The sequence below is a fragment of the Coffea arabica genome, chromosome 4c, assembly GCF_036785885.1.
Source record: "Coffea arabica cultivar ET-39 chromosome 4c, Coffea Arabica ET-39 HiFi, whole genome shotgun sequence".
NCBI lineage: Eukaryota > Viridiplantae > Streptophyta > Magnoliopsida > Gentianales > Rubiaceae > Coffea > Coffea arabica.
This window is the reverse complement of record NC_092316.1, coordinates 43855552-43878244: the sequence shown is the minus strand read 5'-3', so window position 1 is coordinate 43878244 and position 22693 is coordinate 43855552. Positions and strand designations below refer to the sequence as shown.

Sequence of the window (22693 nt, the reverse complement as noted above, 5' to 3'; positions counted from 1 at the left end):
AAATTTCAGCTCAATCGGACCAACGTAGGATGTGAAAAGTCCAAAATACCCTTACTATTTTAAGTATTTCCCAAGCAGTCCGTGTGATCAGTTAAGTCCAGTTTATCACGTTTTTCGACTAGGATCCATTCTGATTTAGTTTTTTGCCAAAACATGAAAGTTGTAGTATTCTGAATTAGCTTTCAAATGCCTCTAAGAACACCTGATTCGGACTTGCGTACTTTGAGATATGTCCATTACAGTGTTCTGCGTTTAAACAGCCGATGAATTGGTTTCTGGTTTAGTAATTTGAGAATTTGACTAAGTTACATTAGGAACTGGACTAAGTGACCTTCATGAATGTTGTAGAGCTCTATCTCTTAGCTTCGAACCGGCATAGGTTTCGTCTCAATCCGATAAGCGTAGCTTCGGATATGTTATTTCCGCATTCGTACGTCAAATCTGTCTTGTGCTAAGTTGAATTTCTGCACTTGTGATTGTTGTAATTCTTATTCTTATGATATTGTGAGCCTATGGAATGGCTCTTGACTTGAATTGCTTATGTGTGATGTTGGGTTGTGGTTGAGGGAAAATAATGAAGCCAAAATGGCTGGAAAATTAGGTAAACACAAAGGGCGTGCTGCCCAAATTTTCGCTCGAGGGCTAGGTTTCTATTTGAACTTGTATACTTTTGTTTGGCCAATACCATGACCGGTTTTCCATTTTAAAACATGATTTTTCATCCTGGGGTTCAAACAACCCTCTTCTTACTTGAAAGTCATCTTTATACGTTTTACTCCTAATTAGTCGGGTTTCTTTGTTTCCCTTAAATGTTTTGCTCGATAAACTGTAATATATTCTCTTGTTCAACCTTAGGTTTCATTGGTGACTAAGGGTAATATCTGGAAGGATATTTTGCACGTTATTTTGCATATCTAGGTGAGTGTTCCTTATTTGACTTTATGGCTTGTTGTTATCATTTGCTAATGTGTTAATTGCTTTTAATGATTTCCAAAACGATCTTTCTAGGCGAGTGTGTACTTTATCGCACTCGACCTAAATAACTGTGCAATTTTCAAGGATTTAATGATTGAAATGTTACTTGCGCATGAATGTAAGCCTTTTGGGCTGAACTGGCCATTGCCCCTTGTTACCGGTCGTCTCGAACCAGAAGCGGACTCGGTCGGGCGATTAGGGACTTGGGTGAACGTTTGGTATACTCGAGTATTACCCTGTAAGTTGGTGGAGACTGGCCAACGGGCAGGACGGGGGTGAATGAATGAATGAACGAACGAACGAGGGTTTATTGATAAACAAAAAATGCATTTTCAAATGATTGGAGGAATAAGGGGAAATGTCAGGAGAACGAATGAACGAATGAACGAATTGCTCCTTGTGAGCCGTATCCTTTTAATGAATGCTACTATTGCTTTCCATTGTAAATGTTCTTGAATTATTGATACTCCATGTTTAATGTATTGAATTGATTGTTTGATTGTTTGATTATCTGTTTGGAACCTCACTGAGCTTTTAGCTCACCCCTTTAGTTTTGTTTTCCTTAACAGGGGACGGCGAGCAGGATGAGAGCATAGACTAGCCTAGTCTAGGTCTTTTGTTTCTTTTGTAATGGTTCTCGCCCTAGTGCTTGGCACGGGCTAGTTGTATGGTGAAGTGAGAACCTTTGTACATTTGATGGTTGTACTTCCTTTTGAGATAGCGATGTATATAAGTTCCACTTTAAGTTTGGATTGCTGCCCTATTTATTCTTGTGATTTGTTCTGGATTTGATTAAAGAACGACTGAGTCCCGGCGAGAGCTGGGCAGGCGGCCCGCCGAACCCTCTGGTACGCCTTAGGGTGAGGTGGGGTCGTCACAAAACCTCCTGCACTTATATTCATACAAATATTATTCACTCTTAATTGTCCCAAAATAATGGTCCAAAGTCCCTCAATTAATCGCGCGCGTGAAAACGCGTATTTCCAATTTATGCGCGATAAAGTGAAACCTTCAAGAAATTCTTATAACGATCGTACCACTAACTATCACTTGAGTGTTTAAACCTAAAATTACCTATTTTAGGACCATTGTACATGTCTCCAAGTTTTGAACTTATTATACTCCCAAATGGCTAAAGTTTTCAGACACGTTTTCACTATTTTCATTAATCGAGCTTCTAAAAAAATTAATTTTTAAAACGAGTCACTTTAAAAATATAATGAAGTCATAACTCCATGTATTTAAGTCTAATAAGGCTAGAAAATAAGAATCGAAGCAAATATTTGAATAAATAATTAAATGAGCAAAAATAGGAGTCGAAACAATAATAATTTTACGAGTCCTCACAGGATATGGACGAGTTTGGCTTTCTAACCTTAGCATGCTCATATTCCCTCTACGAAAAGAAAAATTGAGTCACGAACATTTGTTCCCCGTACCCGTTATGATGCATCTCTTTAGGACATGTATATTTGTATATTATTATTTTCCTTTTCTTTTTTTAGAGTCTCATATTTTTGAATTATTCGTGACCTCTTCAAAGAGTCCCTATTGAGCATTACAATTAATGTGATTAGCACCTATTATGTTTTGAAGAGATATTTTGACCCCTCGATACCCTCTTAGATCTAGGGTTTGCATTCATATAGTACATCCAAATGTGATAAATTTTTAGGTTAAAATAAAAAAATCATTGACTAAATCATGCAACTAGCCTTGGTTAGATCGAAAGGGTGTCTCGAATTTTTATCCTTGCCTTCCCTTTTTTCAAATGTGACTCCCGAATCTTTTTCTTTGATTTACGTAGACTTGGAGTCGTTTAAAAAGGGGTTTTCTATTTTTTTCTTAAAAAATATTTTAGGTGACTTGGTACACCTTAACTCAATACCAAGTGGCGACTCCGATTTTTTATTCAAAAACTCTTTTTAAACTATAATCTGGGCCAAAATCGTCGCACTATTTAAACCCCATTTTATGTCCTTTTCATTTTCTTTATTTATTTTTCTTTAATATCAAACTCTCATTTTTCACTCTAAATAAACCAAAATTCCATTTTTTATAAACTCATTATTTTATTTTATTTTATTTTAAAAATGGGGCGCAATAGCTGGCGACTCCACTGGGAAACTTAGAGGGTCCGAGCATTTGATTTAGTCAATCTTTTTCTTCTTTTAACCTTCTTATATATCACATTTGGAGGTGTTAGGTTGCATTCTTCTTTTCCTTTTTTTTTTCCTTTTTAGGGTTTTTTCATTTGCACGCGCGCGTAATCACCTCTCGCATACTGCGTATCTGATGAATGGATGGTTTATTTATTTATTTGCTTTTTTTACTTGTACCGCGCTTGCATCTTGGAGGGGGGTAGTCACCCTAGAACCTTCACCCGCTTTAAATGGTATTCAATCCTTCCCTTCGATAGGGGCACTTCATACGTGCATACGTTTTATTTTATATCCCTTATTTCTTTTTACTTTTAGTGGTTGTCATACCACTCTTCCCTTATTAGGATTAGATCGATCTACTTGGACATGTGGCCATAGCATGACGTGCACGTAGCACTGTCCAAGGGATCACCCGAACCACCGACTCTTAGGCATTGGGATTGATGACCCTTCGCCTTTGGTCTGAAGGTTTGGGAGCCTGAAAACTTTATCGAGTCTAGGAGCATTAGTGAGCCCCAACCTCATGCATCCATGATTAGATTATCTAGGTTAGAGTCGACCAAACCCAACTAGGAACACTAGGCATGAAGGGAGGGATCCCACCCCTTTTTCTTTAATTTTCTTTTTACTTTTTGTATCATCTAATTGCATAACGTGTTATGTGTTACCTGTTATCTAATATTTCCTTGTTTTCTCATCTTTTGCATTCACAAACAATAGGAAATAAGAGTTCTGACATGATACTCTTTTAGAATCTACCCTTTTAGATAGGCTATTGCATGTTTAAATTCCTATGAATTGCATTTATAGATTGAAAATTGAACATCATTGTAGGCCCACCTTGGCATACAAAGGGTTCCTTAGGTCATATTTTCATATTTAAAATTGCTTTAATAAAATTGGCATCATATATAAACCTTAGAAGGAATGCCATTTAAGGAATCCCACGATAGGAATAAGCCAACCTTATATTCCCATGGGTATTTAACCCTATTTTGGGATTTACACGTTTAAATTCGTGTTTGACCGGAAAAGTGGGACCTGTAGGTAAGGTATTTGACACCAACTTTTTGTTTCTAGTTAGAACGTCCTCGATGAGTCCAATAGATGTTAGTAGCGCCGATTTAGGTACAAAAATGGCCCACGTTGCTTTCACCTAGTGAAATTAACAAAGTAGCCTCTCGATTAGGACCAATTGGGGATTTCAAGGATATTAAGTCAGGTGGCTATTTGGTAGAAGCCTTGGTGCATTTATGGGACCCTATTTGTTCCACATTTAGACTAGGTAAAAAAGAAATAACCATAACAATTGAGGAGGTTGCTGGACTTCTTAATTTGTCGATTCAAGGAACTGTCGTGATATTTCCGTTCGTATCTAACAAAACCGAATTTTGTCATTTCACCGGGTTTAAGGAATCCGCAATACAAGGGTTGGACCAAAGTATAGAGGTGAAGTTTTTATTTGATCGATTTGCATTAAAGGATGGTTTTGAGAGGCACCTAGGAGATTTCTCATTTACTTCCAAGGAAATGTGGGAACGAAAGAGGGTTTGGGTATATGGATTGGTTATAGTTGGAACCTATCTTTTTCCTAGGAAAGACAAAAAGATAGCCTTTAAGCTCACTAAAGTCATGTATGACCTGTTTCTAGGAATAAAAGATAGGCAATGTTCTATTATTCCCTCTATTTTAGCCGATATCTTCGTAGCCTGCACTACTTGTCAGAGAAGTGGAAAGTTCTTTTATGGTTCTAACTTGATCTTACACGTATGGGCTACGGAGCACTTCATGAGACGATCGTTTATTCCTGAGAGTCTACCAATGTCTGGGTACAATTGAATAATCACACATCACAAGAGGGTTAATGGAGATAGTCTGCCGTGTAACGTGTCCGAGGTTGTGGATTTCTTGAAGAATTTGACCGATCAAACCATCAGATGGGTATTGGGTTGGACCAATTGTGTCAAACCTGTCCTTCGCACCAAGGCATCTGAGTTCGTTCCATTATTGGGTACTCAGGGTATCATGGCATACAATCCGAAGAGGTTTCTCCGACAATTAGGTCATGTTCAAGAAGTGCCACATACAATTGATCTAACCGAATTTATCATCATTTTCGACAAAGGGATATGTCCGAAGGAAATTCCAATGAAGATCCCTATTATTGAGGCCTGGGGAACATTGTCCGATGACGAACACATCAAGTACAGTCCGGAGATCAAACAAAAGGATTTAGTCACACCGCAATATGAAGATTGGCTTAAAGGTTGGGGTATACAAGAACTACAAGAGGAAACATCCGAGGAGGTCAAGAGATTGAGGGCTATTATCGAAGCCAAAGATCGAGAAAATTTGCAACTAAAGGAGTCCGTCAAAGCTCACCAAGAGATAGCTGAGAAACACAAGGAGGCCTGTGAAAAGATGCAAGAAAAACATTAGGAACTGAAAAGGAAATGCAGAGAACTGTACGATGAAGCTGAACGTATGAGAAACCCTTATGCCAGAGAATCTAAGGATGCCGTAATAGATAGGTTAAAGAGGTTCAGTGATTTTGTACAAAACCGTCTCCAAGGGATGTTGTAAATGATGTTTATGAATGAAAGTTCGATATTTTGAAATGACTTCTCTTTTGTGTAAAGTGGTGGTCAAAAGCAGGATTAGTAAACGGGCCACTTTGAAGGTGTTGCATCATACTAGGCCTACTTTTGGCACAAAAAGGGCTCCTAATAGGACATGCATCCGAATTGTTCTAATTTTTACTAACTCCTGTCTTTTTCTTTTTCTTTTTCTTTTTCTTTTTTCCTTTCTTTCAATGATAGTTAATCGAGATGGGCATCTAATAAGGGTTTTCCTACATTCTCAGGCAGTAATTGTAAATATAGCTACTCGAAAAAGCCCCATTATCACCTGATCACGTAGTCGAGTTTCAAGAGATAGTGTAAACATGAGTACTCATCCAGAATTATCTGATAGGCCCGCAATGACATAACCAACTAACTTGGCGAATCTGGGAGCTCAACTGAGCGAAGTTCTAAACTGATTTAATGAGCTAAGCATTGAAATGATGCCCAACGGCACGTGATCGATCAATTGGTCGCTGGTGGTGGTAGCGGTGAACAACATGAGCCCTTACTCCCTGGCTAACCTGAATCTCAACCAATACTCCTATCCTATACTCAAACTGCTATTACTTCACAAGTTATAAATTCACCTGAAGAAGCCTTTACCTATCCCCCTCATGGTCCACCACCTGCTTATGCACCTAACATTCAAATTAACCCTCCTCATGCCCAAATTCCCCAGAATTATCCGCCAATTACTATGAGCATGCCATTCGAACTTCACGGACCATATTATTACTCTACCGCTGAACCATTCACCCTAGATACTGCCGCCCAAGGAAAAGCTGGAACTAGGGAGTCATCCACGCCGGTGGATAAGAATTTGCTAAAGAGATTGGATCGGTTTGAGGAGTTCATAAGGAAAAACCAAGGTTTGAGCAAACAAGGAGGTCTGGACTACAACGAGCTGTGCCTATTTTCGGATATGCAATTGCCAATGGGTTTCAAAGCACCCAAATTTAGCAAGTACGACGGAACTGGCAATCCCAAAACACACCTTCGGATGTTTGCAAACAAACTAGGGAAGCCGATAGATGATAAGAATCTACCTGTGCGCTTATTTCTCGAAAGTCTAGAAGGCGACGCGTTGGATTGGTATTCCAATTTCAAACCTGAGGATATGAGTTCTTGGATGGATTTGTCAACCGCTTTTGTGAGGCAGTACGAATACAATTGCGAGCTCGCTTTAACGAGGACCACATTGGAGGGGACTAAGAAGAAACCATCGGAGGACCACAAGACGTATGCAAAGAGATGGAGAAATTTGGCCGCCAAGGTGGAGCCTCCCATGACTGAAAATGAGATTGTTCGCACGTTCATCAAAACTCATGACCCGCCCTATTTTATGGAGATTTTTCGTATGATTGGGTATTCCTTTGCCGAGATTGTCAATAAATTGGAAAAATATGACGAGTTTATATGAGCAGGAAAAATTGTTAATGTTTTAGCTTTAAAGTCGCAATTGGAAGCTATGCAAAGCCAAAGCAGCAGTAGTAAGAAGTCCCAGTTTAAGAAGAAAGACGAGGAAGCTTCCTTTATATGGAACCAAGCTTTTCTTCCAGGCCTAGATACCAACAGAATCCCGCCTACTTACCCCGTTACTCATACCAACCATGCCCTCAACTTGTTTACAATACCACTATCAACCACCCCCGTCCTTGACAAAATTACCCAAATATACCGCCAACGCCATTTCACATTTTCCCACCAAACTTTCAAATTGGACCTCGCTCTCCTTATAACTTAAGACCTATTCCACCCCCTAACCTAAACTACCAATACCAGCAAACCAGTGATACCCAAAATCCAATCCCATACCGAACCTTCACCAATTTAGGTCGGCCTGTTGATCAATTATATGAGCAATTGGAAGCTGTTGGGAAAATTGGTACAATACCTCTGAAAACCTATCCTAAAGGGTTTCCCATAGGTTACAATTCTCAGTCATTTTGTGCCTACCATTCGGGAGCCCCTGGATATTCAACTGCCAATTGTTGGGCACTGAAGCATAAAATTCAGGACATGATCGAGGCCGGAGACATAGTTCTGAGAAGGAGGGATGAACAAGGTCCAAATGTTAGCAAAAATGCTTTTCCTACGCACAAGGATATTGTGGGAGCTGTTGTTGTAGATGAGGAGGTCGAGGAACCTACACAATTCATTGTAGATGAAGTTGAGATAATGGGAGTCATCGGAGAACCGTTCATACTGGAGGAGGAAGCTTATGAAATCAAGGAAATTACCGATCCGTTTATTCTGGAAATGATACCTTTCGAATATGAGCCTTCAGAACTTGTGGTACTTGAATTGCCTGAGCCAGCTCCTGTTCTTAATCTACAAGAGGTTCCATGGAATTATAGTGAGCCTACACTATTAATTGGAGGAGAAAAAGTGCCCAAGAAGGAAGTGGATGCCATTACTAGATCTGGAAGAATCATACGGGAACCCGTAGTCGATGAATCCTCAAAAGCAAAAGAATATGCCATTCCAACAAAACCAACTGTAATTGATAAAGAGGCATTCAATTTCCTTAAGATGCTGAAGAAAAATGAGTATAAGGTGGTCGAGCAATTGGACAAAATGCCCGCTCAAATTTTCAAATTGAATTTGCTCTTAACCTCGAAATTTCACAGGGAGGCTCTGCTCAAGTTGTTAAATGAGGCTCAAGTGCCTAAGAACAATCCTGTAGATAAATTCACTCATGTAGTCGAGCATGTTTTGGCTTCAAATCAAATTTCTTTTCTGATGAAGATTTGACTTCGGAGGGGATTGGGCACAACAAAGCGTTGTATATCTCAGTCCGTTGTAATGGGAAGTTATTGCCGAGAGTCTTGATAGACAACAGATCTGCTCTTAATATCTATTCTTGGAACACTTTGGTTAAGTTGGGATTTCAGGAAGCTAAACTTCGACCGTCTGCCACTGTGGTGAGAGGGTTTGATGACGCAAAAAGGAATCAATGGGAGAAGTGGATTTAGTGCTGGAAATCGGACCTGCCCAGTTTCAAGTTATATGCCAAGTCATGGACTTCTCGAGTGCTTATAATATTCTTCTCGGACGGCCTTGGATTCATACTTCAGGTGTTGTACCGTCTTCACTCCATCAGATGTTAAGATTTGTGGTGAATGGCCAATTGATCACGATATTTACTGAGGAAGATTGCACTATGATCGTCAATCCTGCATTGAAAGAGGAAAATGATAGGAAAACTCTGGTTTCTCCTTACCACGTGGCTGATATTGTCTCAGTAGATTGGATCTAAAGACAAGGCAATGAATTTACCCGAAACTAGTGTTATGATGGCTAAAGAACTGATTCGAGGAGGATATGAGATAGGCAAGGGCCTCGGGCGTAACCTACAAGGGGTTTTGGAACCAATAGAGTTTCAAGGAAAGAATGACACCTTCGGATTAGGGTTTCAACCTACTGCCAATGATAAGAAAGAAATGATGAATCGCAAAAGGGCAGAGAAGGAATGAGGCAACTTATCATGAGCATCCCACCATTGTACTGTACTTTTCCTTATCCATTAGAAGTAATTAGATCCAAAGTGGACCCGATCAAAGAAGTGATGTTGGATTGTCTAAGCTATTTGTGGGGGTTGCTTTTGAGGGGGAGCCGTTGGAGGACCCGGAATTTCCAGAGGTGCCTATTGAAGCAATGAAGAATTGGACCAGTGATCTCCTTCCCTCCCGAAGGGAATTTTGGTAAATCTAGGGGATTGCCTTTAGTCGCCATGAGAGAAATCATTCGCATTACTTATCTTTTGTCTTTCAGTTTGTAAATAGTTTTTAATCAAATGTTTTCCAACGCAAGTCTTATGTTAAATCTTTTGTTAAGTAGCATGTCATGATGTTATCCTTTACTTTGAATTTCAATGAAATGCACAGTGTTTATTTCCCGAATTTATTTACTTACGCATTGTTGTATCTATTTCATTCTTTTCAGATGGCCAAAAATAAAATGCATTGACCCTTTGGATATCACTATTCTGAAATTTGATGATTGCAATCTCAATATCTCTCACGAATTTGAAATTTTGGAATCAGAAATTCAAGACGAGAGCGATAGCGAGGAAGAATCTGACTCTTTATTAAAGAATCTTGAACAATATGAAAAGAAATCCAAACCGAACTTAGAAGAAACAGAAGTTGTTAATATTGGCACTGTGACTGAGGTTAAGGAGATAAAAATTAACATTCATTTGAATAAGAAACAAAGAAAAGAGATGATTAAGTTTTTGGCCCTGTTTCAAGATGTGTTTGCCTGGTCCTATGATGATATGCCTAAAATTTCAACAGACATAGTGGTCCATCGATTACCGACTGATCCAAATTTTTCACCAGTGAAGCAAAAACCTCGCATTTTGCATCGAGAAGCAGTTCAATGCAAGAATCATTATGGTGTCTCATTATCCCATTTGGCTTTCAAATCCGGTACCTGTTCTGAAGAAAAGTGGAGACGTACGAGTCTGTGTTGATTATAGGGATCTCAATAAGGCTAGCCCGAAAGATGATTTTCCGTTGCCGAACATTCATATCCTTCTGGACAATACCGCAGGACATGAGATCGAATCATTTACTGACTGTTTTGTCGGGTATCACCAAATCTTAATAGAAGAGGAAAATAGGGAGAAAACTGCTTTTATCACGCCATGGGGGACGTTTTGTTACCAAGTAATGCCGTTCGGATCGAAAAATGCCGGCGCCACTTATCAAAGGACCATGACCACCCTGTTCCACGATATGATTCATTAGGAGATGGAGGTTTATGTGGATGACATCATTATCAAATCATCAAATCCAAGAGAGTAGAGGATCATTTGATTGACTTGGAAAAGTTATTTCAAAGATTGAGAAGATATAGTTCGAAATTAAATATTGCGAAGTGTGCATTCGGGACCCCTGCCGGAAAGTTATTGGGATTCATTGTCAGTAAGAAGGGTATCGAGATAGTCCGGCAAAGATTAAAGCCATTCGTGAAATGCCAATATCAAAAACACAAAAGGATGTGAAGAGTTTCTCAGGGAAGATTAACTTTATTGGAAGGTTCATCGCCCAGTTGACCCACACATGTGAGCCTTTGTTTAAATTATTGAAGAAAAATGTACCATTCCATTGGAGTGAAGAATGCCAACAGGCGTTTGATAAGATCAAGGACTATTTGTTGCACCCTCCAGTCTTAGTGCCACCCAAACCCAGTCGACCTCTGATCATTTATCTATCAGTGTTGGACAAAGCTATGAGATGCGTATTGGGACAACACGATGAGTCGGGGAAGAAGGAGCAAACCATCTATTACCTCAGCAAGAAGTTCACTGCGTATGAGGCCAACTATTCTTTTCTTGAGAGGAGTTGTTGTGCTTTGGCTTGGGCCGCTCAAAAGTTGAGGCATTACTTGCTTAGTCATACTACCTATCTCATTTCCCACTCCGACCCTTTGAAATATTTGTTAGGAAAACCTATGCCGACGGGACGTCTGGCAAAATGGCAGATGGTTCTTTCAGAATTAGACATTATTTTCACTATGCAAAAGGCAATCAAGGGTTAGGCTGTAGCGGATCATTTGGCTGAAAATCCACTAGATGATGATTATCAGCCACTTCATACTTATTTTCCAGATAAGGAGGTCCTGTTCGTTGGTACAGTGGAAGACATGAATGAAAAATGTTCTGAATGGAGGCTATCCTTTGATGGTGCGTCAAATTCCTTGGGGGCCAGTATTGGAGATGTTCTAGTATCGCCTGAAGGGAAACATTATCCTGGTTCCGCTAAACTACGATTTCCCTGTACTAATAACATGGCCAAATATGAGGCTTACATTTTTGGATTAAAAATGGCATTGGAAATGGAGATCAAGGATTTAATAGTATTCAGTGATTCCGATTTGCTCATACATCAAACGCTCAAGGAGTGGATCACTCGGGATTCAAAGATCCTGCCCTATCATTGCAGTTTACTGGAGTTAGCAAATAAATTTAGGAGTTTGGAGTTCCGGCATATTCCACGTGTCAGAAATCTCTTTGCCGATGCTTTGGCTACTTTATTTCAATGATTCAACATCCAGACGAGTTGGTAATCGAACCTATCCAGATTTATCTACAAGAAAAACCTGCTCATTGCCTAGTTGTGGAAAAATCTCCCGATGGCCATCTCTGGTACAGCGATATCAAGGAATTTCTCAAAACTAGATCCTATCCTCGAGGGGCCGATACGACTACTAAGAGCTTCTTGCGCAGATTATCTTCCAATTTTTTTTTTTAAATGAAGAGGTGGTATATAAAAGGACGTCAGATTTGGGCCTTCTGAGATGTATTGATGAGATGAAGCAGAATACCTGATGAAAGAAGTACATAGTGGTCTGTATGGATCAAAAATGAATGGCCATTTATTAGCAAAGAAGGTTATGAGGACCGGATATTTTTGGCTTACTATGGAGCATGATTGTGTAGTTTTTGTTAGGAAATGCATCAAATGTCAATTGCATGGAGATGTTATGCGCACTCCCCCTACAGAATTACACAGTATGACTGCTCCCTGGCCATGTTCAATATGGGGTATGGACGTGATTGGAGCCATTGACCCTTCCGCTTCAATCGGGCATCGATTTATTCTGGTGGCAATTGAATACTTTACTAAGTGGGTCGAAACTGAATCTTACAAGCATGTGACTAAGAAGGTGGTGACGAACTTTCTAAGGAAGCATATCATTTGTCGTTTTGGAGTGCCAGACACATTAATCACTGACAATGTCAAGAATCTCAACAATGATATGGTGGATGGACTGTGTGAATAGTTCAAAATCAAGTATCGGAGCTCCTCTATTTATAGACCACAGATGAATGGAGCTGTGGAGGCCGTGAATAAGAACTTGAAGAAAATAATTTGAAAAATGATTGAAAGACACCATGATTGACAGAGAAGCTCCCTTATGTGTTAATGGCATATAGAACTACTATTCAGACCTCTACTGGGGCAACTCCCTACAATCTCATGTATGGAATCGAAGCAGTGTTGCCAGCTGAGGTCGAAATCCCTTCTTTACCCATTTTAATGGAGGCCAAACTGGATGAGGCTAATTGGATTAAACAACGTCATGAGCAATTGTCTTTAATCAATGAGAAGAGGTTAAATGCCATTTGTCATGGTCAATGTTATCAAAAGAAGGTAGCCCGTGCTTACAATAAGAAAGTCAAACCACGGATATTCACAGAAGGAGATAAAGTGTTGAAACACATTTTGCCAGTACAAGAGGAAGCTAAAGGGAGTTTGCACCAAATTGGCAAGGCCCTTTTATTGTCCAGAAATTTTTGTCCGGTGGAGCACTCGTTCTCACAGAAATGGATGGGCAAGTGTTCCCCCAACCGATCAATTCAGATATGTGTAAGAAATTTTACATATGATAAATGAAATTTTCCTTTTAGGGTTAATGTAAAGAATGGATTAAAAATTCAGACCTTCTTCCTTTTCAATTAAAACATTCTATCCCTAGTTATCTCTTTTTGAGCCTTCAAAATTAATTATTTCGTTTGACAACCCGAGGATCACAAACCCCATACTGGAGCAAGTTTTGAGTTGAAAAGGTTGAAAGAAAAAAAAAAGAAGAAAAGAGGATTCAAAAGGTAAAAGTGATAGAAGAACAAAATGAAGAGAAAATTAAAGAAGAAAATCTCCATTGAGAATAAACTGGGGCAATTATTAATAGGGTTAATTTGAAGATGCGACCTCAGGAATCTAAACATTCATAAATCCGCCTTCGAACCTTAACCTTTTCCTTAACACCCTACTAGACCCCATTACAAAAATCAAAAGTCCTGATTTCTGTTCTTTATATTGCCTTTTTAGGACAATTTCTAATCACATAGCACATGATGTCAAAAACACATTAACCTATTTTGCAAGGGAAGAATTGTTATACTGATGCCATTATTTTTTAAAACACATTTTTGAATTAATATGGGCGGTAGACAAGATTTGTTACTAGGTAAAAACCTGCAAGGGGCACCTTTGAAAAAAAGAAAAGAAAAGAAAAAGAAAAGTGAAAAGTGAAAAAGAAAAGAAAAATAAAATAAAAGGGCAGGGGCAACCTTAGTGAAGCACTGAGGTAGGGTTTTATAAGGAAAAGTGAGTTTGGATCCGAAGAGCTGGTGACTTAGTTCATTGGAATTTCTCCTCAAATTGTGGTTCTGTTGTCAAGCATTGAACTAAGGAGGGATGATATCCAAAGGGTCAAATGTAGAATTTTGTTCGAGAACCAAAGTGCTCGATTTGTCAAACACAAGCTTTTGAATTTGAGTATATAAGTTTATTTATTTGAAATGGTTTTTCGTTCAATAAAAGTAGATGGTTGTGTTTATATGATTTGAATTTTCATCATTATGTGCAATTAGAATATTTCTCATGTGTTTCATGGTCACATTTGTCTCTTTCGTTTTATCAAACGGCAATCCCTATGATTTATCGAAAGTAAATGGATACTAAATGACACGTTGATTTAAGTTTGAGAAATTATAGAAGTTTGATATTGTTCGCAGGGCACGATTGAAGTACTCGCTACGTCAAATAAGAAGTCCAAATACTCATATTTACACATTTCTTGAAGAAGGGGATGATCGGATGGTGGCAGCATTATCTATCATTATTTCTTTTCTTGCAGGTCCGACAGTCCAATAGCATTACATTGGGGCAATTTTTTTTAGAAGAAATCGTTTGTCTCTCTTTTCAAAATTCTACAAAAAGTTTTGTACAAATCTTCCCAAGTGATAGCAGGCACGGATATTCATCCCACTGACCAAGTGACGGCAGGCTTGGATATTTATCCCACTGACCAACTGACGGCAGGCTCGGGTATTCATCCCACTGACCAAGTGAGATCAGGTTCGGGTATTTATCCCACTGACCAAGTGAAAGGCAGGCTCGAGTATTCATCCCACTGACCAAGTGCATCCCACTGACCAAGTAAAGGCAGGTTCGGATATTCATCCCACTGACCAAGTGACGGCAAGCTCAGGTATTCATCCCACTGACCAAGTGAAGGCAGGTTCGGATTTTTATCCCACTGATTTTATATGTTCCAACTCACAATAGAATAACTGTAGGTATGTATTTGGTATCTACGTCTTTGCCTCGAGTTTCTTTGAAACTCGGACAAAGAGGGGCAAGCTGTAGACACTAAATTTTTTTTAACTTATTTTTATTTTTACTTCTTTTTATTTTTATTGATAATTATTATCTATTTATTACTTCATTATTTGTTAAATTAAAAAAAAAAAAAAGAATGCAAGCTCGCGCATGTGTGAGCTATATATGATCCAAGCTCTTTCTCCGTATCATATCAGAAACCAGAATCATGCACGAGAGTATAGAAAGAAATGGTAGCTGCATTTTTTAGCTTTCTTCATCGATTTCTTATTCATTTTTTGGCTCCGTTGGATTGCTTTAGTACAGGCCATTTGGCCTCCATCCAGAAATCCTAAATTCTTGTCTGCCAAGAATCATCAAACGACTCTAAAATGAGATGAAACAAGGAACTTCATCCCATCATCCAGCCAAGGGTTAGGGGGGTTTAAAAGGAAAATGCAGCGAGGGTCTAGAAAAGAGAACAGAGAGTGTGACGGCGGAAGATATAGAAAAGAACTGAGAGAGTTGAGAGAGCAGAAAAGAGAGAAAATTGAGAACAAAACTGAGCAGAAAAAAAAAAGCTTCGGCAAATAGGGAACCACCGTGAGATAGAAAGTGTGAAAGACGAGAGCAAAAGGGAGAAGAACTAAGGTCAGTAGCAAGGGAGAGGAACACCATTGGAGGAGGTTGAAGGGAAGAAACAGCATTGGAAAGGCATAGCTTTGGCCATCAACGTTGGTTTGCTGCTAACTTCTTTTTTTTTTCGGTAAAAGCTTGTGCCTTTCTCTGTCTTTTCATCTTAATATCGAGAGGTCATTTCTGGGTTTTGTGAGATGAGCTTCAATCAGTTTCTAAGTGCCCAAAGTTTGTGAATATATCCTTCATTATCACGTGGCTTGTTGTTTGCTTTCCTGGTGATTTTGGTTTGTGTTTTTACAATCCCAAAGCTGTGACCTTTGCTGTTTACTTGCATTTTAGCCGTGTTAGAACTTGGAGTCTGTTTGGTGCTAGTTCGATTCTTAGATTTGTTTCAATGGTGGGATTTAGTAATAAAATGCTTGCTGTGAAAAGAAAAATGTGTCACGCCCCGAACCCACACGTGCCCGTCACGTGGCATCCGCCGTATTCTCAAATCCCACTCAAGAATACAAGGCATCATTTAACTAGTCTAAACTTCAAAAGTACAAAATAATATCACTAAATAAAGTGTGGTACAAATCTCATAAAAAGGTAGTCTACGAATGTCCAATATATTCGTACATTTCTTTCCTAATGGAAACAGCGAAATCGAAAATAAATAAAACTAACAACTAGAAGTAGCTAGCCTGCCACTTCCATTCACTTAAAGCTAATAAAAGTTGTCCTCAGGGTCTTTTACGTAAACCAACTCATATTCTTCAGAATTTGCAAGGATGGTAAAAAGTGGGTTGAGCGACAAATCGCCCAATAGGTAATAACTACCCCTCTGTCGGACCATGTACTCGTAACTTTAGAGATACATATATATATATAGATACAAATCAAATCATTTGCACATTGATCACATCCATAATTTGAAAGTAACGTCTTTTATAAAACAATCAGTAGTAACAACTGGCAAGCAATTTAAAAGCACCTTATTGATAAATGAACATGGAAAATCATAACATTGTAAATTATTTCGTCTCAATTCACAAGTCTCTTCACATCCACTCACAAATCAATTCATAATTTAGTTTTTTTTTTTTTTTTTTGGAATAGCAAAACAACAGTAACAGCAACAACGCTTGAATCTGTGTGGATGAACTAGTCCCCATTCCAGAAATCCAAATGATTAGTAAACCCGAAAATTAGGATAACCTAACCTATCCAACTTGAGGTCTCCACGAACCAATCGTGGCAATTCCAACCATGAATCATACACTATGTTGGACTTTAACTCAGTTCCAACCTTAGATAAGCAGTCTGCAGGCAAATTCGCTTGACGATAACAATGAGTGACGGATTGAAAGAAATGCCTAAAAGTGAGCAATTGGTCCAGCTCTCGTTGCAAACCCCATGGACATCTACTAATCCCCTTAACCATTTGGACAAGAAGTGACGAATCTAATTCCAAATGCAAGCAAAAGAAACCTCGCATAACACAAAGCTTAACTCCAAATAACAAAGCCTTCAACTCTGAATGTAAACTCGGTATGTCACCCCAATAACACGCAAAACCCAACAAAAAAACCCCCGAGCTATTTCTCAAAACCCCCCCACCGCCACTCCTTCCCGGATTACCAAGAGAACTACCATCGGTATTCAGTTTACATGTCGTCAAGACTGGAGGGATCCACCTAACCAGGATGAATTTAAATGGTTTTTTCCAACTCACCAGTGAAGAGTAAAAATATGGCCACGAGTACCTTCCAACTCCAATGTCTGTAAAATGTAATTGGAAAATGTCATAGAGATCAGAAAGAACAAAAGTATGAATCTGCATGACCGACAACACCTTGCCTTCCCAAACCGCAGTATTCCTAGCTTTCCAAAGATGCCAGCAAATCAGCGATGGCAACAGCTGATAAACCAGTTTAAGCTTAATGTTTTTAGCTAGCAGCAACCACCATTGAATGACTGCATGCTTTACCGTTGAAGGAGTGACAAACTCGCCAATATCAACCTGAAACGATTTCCAAACTTGGCGAGGGATTTCACCTGTACAGAAAACATGATCAATAGAATCAAATCCAGGATTTTGGTAGCAAACGCAACGAGATGGTCCGCACACACCAAAGCGCTGCAACACATCCTGAACCGGTAGTCTCCAAGATAGCATTCTCATCATAAAGAATGAGATTTTTGCTGGCAAGTCTTTCACCCAAATGGAAGATGAAAAGATTGACGTATTGGCAACGGTGCGGACCACCTTATAGGCTGAAGAAAAGGAAAATGAACCAGAAATTTCTAAATCCCACACCATCCTATCAGGTTGATTAGAAACAACATCCGGGGGAGTGATTTGTAGAATCGTAGATACAATGTTTTCTGGGAGCCATTGTCGAAGCATTGGAATGTTCCATTGACCATTTGAAACAAAATCCGCCACTGTGTGATCTCCAAAAATGTCGATCTGCTAACATAAAGGACCTGTACCAGTCCAATTCTCATGCCAGAAGTTTATCAAGCCATTCTGCAACACCCATTGAATATGGGAATTTGCCAAAGACTGATATGTAACCAATCTCTTCCAAGTTACCGATTGTAAAGGCTGAAATTCCGCTTCGCAAGCATGCAATTTATGTAAATATTTATTGTACATAAATTCTGCCCAAAGAGACTGACGTTGCCTTAAAGACCACCATAACTTCAATGAAAAGGCATTAAACACATCAGTCAAAGCCCTCACTCCCACACCCCCTTCGGCATACGGCTTACACAATGAATCCCATGCAATCCAATGATACCGAGACCCTTTATCAGTTGTGCCCCATAGAAAATTTGCAAATGCTTTCTCAAGGGTGCGGAGAACACCCTTTGGAGGAGTTGTAGCAGCTAAGACATGAATAGGCAAAGATGATAGCACATTTTTGAGTAACACTAACCTCCCTCCAGATGACAAAAGCTTCTCCTTCCAAGACAGAATTCTCTTAGCAACTGAAGTGCAGATATCTGAAAAATAACTGCTTTTCCTTCTCCCTGAGTAGAGAGTACAGCCAAGATATCGAAGAGGAAGTGACTTAGCTTGAAAACCTGAGATGTGTGAAATGACACGTTTACGAGGTAAAGTCAAAGCTTCATGATCAACAAAGCAACTTTTTTGAGAATTAAGTTGCTGACCAGATACACAACAATAGTTCTCCAAAACACTCATAACTTTCTTCAAAGTACGCTTAACTCCACTGCAAAAAATAATCACGTCATCCGCATAAGCTAGATGCGTGACAATAGGGCATGAAGTAGGGACCTTGAAGGGAAGGAAGCCTCTCTGTCCTACCAAAGAATTCAGCGATCTAGATAAAACCTCTGCCCCAATAATAAAAAGAGCAGGCGAAATGGGATCTCCTTGCCGCAGGCCTCGAGTTGACTGGAAAAAACCACATGGGGAGCCATTAATAAGAACCGAAAACCAGACATTAGAAATCAATCGCCAAATCATATCAATCCACCGCTCACTAAAACCAAAGCGACGAAGTACTTGCAACAGAAAGATCCATGAGACTCTGTCGTAAGCTTTGGCCATATCCAACTTCAAAACCACATTCCCCCCCTGATTGGGCTGCCGAATTCCAGAGATCAGCTCTTGAGCCAACAAAAAATTATCTGAAATATGCCATTCTCTAACAAATCCACTCTGCTGAGGAGAAATAATCTTAGGAAGGAGACGGGACAATCTATCCGACAAAATCTTTGAGATCACCTTGTTGATAAAGTTACACAAACTTATAGGACGAAATTGTGTAAAGTCTTGTGGAGATTGCGACTTTGGAATCAACACTATTGAAGTTGAGGAGATACTTCTAGGCAAAACCTCCCCACAGAAAAAGCTAATAACTGCCGCATATACATCCTCAGCCACAATGTCCCATGCAAAGGTAAAAAACTTTCCGGAGAAACCATCTGGACCAGCCGCGCTATCACCATCCATAGAAAAAACCACCAACTTAACTTCTTCCTTGGAAGGGATTTTCTCCAACATCACATTATCAAGTGAGGAGATTAATCTAGGAATAACCTCAAGAGTTTCAAAGGATTGAGCATATGATTCATCCGTGAACAAACGTTTAAAAAATGATTCAGCCTCTCCCTCAATATCAGATGTGCTATCCAACCACTTCCCATCAGACGACTTGATGCGATGGATTAATGATCTACTTTGACGTTCCACCACCACAGAATGAAAATACTTGGAGTTCCTATCGCCATCCTTTAACCACTTAATCCTAGATTTTTGTTGCCAAAACATATTCTCAGTTGCATGTGAACGCCTTAGCTGGGCTTGTGCTTCGTGTAATACAACTAAATTTGGCTGAGACGGATCAGCATCATAACTAACCTCAGCATTGAGAGCACGTTGTTCTGCCACCTTTACAGCTTCAAAGATGTCACCGAATACCTCGCGCGACCACATTCGTAAGGCCATCTTTACATTCCGAAGCTTGGCTGCAAGGACCTTTAATGGAGGGCCTGAAAAATTCCCAATCCAGTTGCACCTAACCACGTCTAACAGTTCTGGTTTGGATGTCCAGAAATTCAAAAAACGAAAAGGCTTTGGTTTGTTATCCAATTTTGTATGAGCCGACAATAACAAGGGAGCGTGATCTGATGGGTCTCTACACAAATGTTGTACATCGAAACCTAAGCCTAGGTTGGAAGAAACCTGATTCATAAGCAACCTGTCTAATCTCTTCCAAATACGCGCCCGACCATATCTATTGTTGCACCATGTGAAAATAGACCCTGAATACCCCACATCAAAAATTCCAGCTTGAGACATAAAGTTCAACAATTCCCAACCTTCCTCTGGTGTAAACGGCACCCCACCCCTTTTCTCCTCCTCCGAGACAATGACATTAAAATCCCCCACAAGAAGCCAGGCAGACTGAGTCGGCTTGTCCGCAAGAAGGCTATTCCATAATTCTACTCGTTGAAGGGCAGTACACTTGGCGTGCACAAATGAAAAAATAATAGGGACCACAAATAATGCAGAATCAATTTGTAACGACAAATGTTGATTAGATTCTCCTACTTTACGACACGAAATAGAGGCTTTAAAAAAATCCAAATATCACCCGTACTGCTAAATATAGCATGGTCCATATTAAGTCTCATCCTGATCGAATGGATCTCTGCAACTTGAATTTTTGGTTCACAAATAGCTACTAGTTGAATGGAATGGTGTTTTACCAAATACCTCAATCTTCGAAAATTTGGGGCGCGAGAAACACCCCTAATATTCCAAAACATAAACTTAATCATTGAGACAAGGAAGAGGAAGAGTTTGAGGAAACCTTGGCTTTGGATCGCAACGAACGATCAGATGAAAATTTAGCCCTGACACCTTTCGGTTTGCCATGCGTAACCACCTGTAAACCTTCCTCGTGTTGGAGCTTTTCACTGACTTGTTGAATGATCGGGTCAAGATTAAAGATATCCGCAACCGCAGATGATTGTTTTGCCTGCAAATCCTCCAGCACACCACAATGAGATATATCAATGACAAGCGCATTCTGCTCCGAAGAACTGGCTTGCTGGTTTTCCTTTCCATCCATAAGTTCCAGTCCATCACCAGTGGGAGCCACCGTTATAGTATCTTCCAGTCCATCAAGATCATGCTGAGACACCACCGCAAGAGTATCAGCAGGTTCGGTGAAAATCCCAGTACAAATATTTGCTTCTTCTACAAGAGGATTCGTGTTTTTTGAAGGCCCCTCCTTATCAACCACACCCACATCCTCCTCCGTAGTAGCCGGCACAATTATTGGATGCACCTCTTTCCCAGATTGATCATCCTGTTTGCTGTTCCCAGAATGATCATCCTGTTTGCCTATTGTGGCCAAGGCAGGTGAAGAAATAGTTTGAAAACGTGCATGACCATCCTGTTTCTTGGTAGCTAACGGTCTCTGAATTTTAAGATCCGGATATAGCATATGACAATCCTCTAGGATATGTCCCTGCTTAAAACAGTGGGAACAATATTTAGGCAGGCTTTCTGGAATTAAAGCTTGCCAAAAGCTCTCATGATCACCATTACCAATCCACACCCTAGGAGTAAGAGGTTTTAGCAAATCTACTTCTACACACACCCTTGCCACACTTGGTCTTGAAGCCACCATGGTAGCAGAATCTACAAACAGAGGATTGCCCAAAATTCCCGCGATCTGGAACAAGCATTCTTTGTTAAAGTAATGCAGCGGCAGTTTTGGTAACTTAAACCAAACTGGAACCACCGAAGGCTCCTTGTCCACATGGAAAGCAGGAGACCATTTCAAGACACGCATAGGGGCACCATAAACATACCATATACCTCTAGCCCAGATCCGATGAAAGTCCACCTCATTCCCCAAGTTAATCACTACATGTCTGGAGTCTAAAAGACCAACCTTAGCAGTCTCTTTTAGATCAAGAGAAAAGAAGAATTTCCTGAGATCCTCCATAGAGGGACGACCCTTAGAAAATTTACCAACCAAAGCAAATTTGTATGGAGCAGCAAGTGTGGTCAAATCAGTTTGGGAAAAGAGAATCGCAGGTTCCCCCCGATGAGTCGAAGACACTGCATTGATAGTCAAAATGGGCTGGGCAGCTGCATTACCAAAGAGTTCAGAAAAAGATTTCTTTTGGAATGTGGGAGAAGGAAGGGATTGCCCTCCAGCCGGAGGCTGAAGGGCAGCTTGACCTGCCATCAACCTCAAGATCACCGAAAGTTATATTTTCTTTTTACACCACTTTACACAGCTTTACACCGAAAGTGAGAGAGTAAAGTTGCAATAAGACAGGGAAGAGTTCATAATTTAGTTCATAAGTCTCATTTCAGATCAGTTCATAAATCATTCCATATCACCTCATAAATCATTTCATCTTAGCTCATAACAAATACATGTGATGACCGGCTACTGAGTACTCAGCCTAAAGATTAAACCTCTTCTAGGTGGGCGACTAACAGGTTTCATGACTACCAATTGGTCTCATTTCATACATGGGTCAATCGGCCGGACTTTATACCAGACTACCATGACCTTGCCAATCGGCCAGACTTTATCCCAGGCTACCATGGCGATTAGGCAGGACTATAGCCCCTACCGTCTATTCCATGACTGCTCTGAGCTTTACTTGTCAAAAATTTCATTTCATGTGT

At 39.8% G+C, this 22693-nt stretch overlaps 2 protein-coding genes across 2 annotated transcripts; one reads left to right on the top strand and one right to left on the bottom strand.

Annotated features, from left to right (window-relative positions):
* The first annotated feature begins 12190 nt into the window (after window positions 1–12190).
* On the top strand, window positions 12191–12553 carry LOC140004816 (uncharacterized). Its single transcript, XM_072044965.1, has one exon. It carries the CDS (start codon window positions 12191–12193, stop codon window positions 12551–12553), a length of 363 nt encoding a protein of 120 aa, XP_071901066.1.
* A 4137-nt stretch (window positions 12554–16690) lies between these two features.
* On the bottom strand, window positions 16691–22241 carry LOC140004815 (uncharacterized). Its single transcript, XM_072044964.1, has 3 exons — window positions 20850–22241; window positions 18098–20500; window positions 16691–17971 (listed from the first exon to the last, which is right to left on the bottom strand). The coding sequence occupies exons 1-3, from the start codon at window positions 22239–22241 to the stop codon at window positions 16691–16693; spliced, it is 5076 nt and encodes a 1691-aa protein (XP_071901065.1).
* Between the last annotated feature and the right edge of the window lie 452 nt (window positions 22242–22693).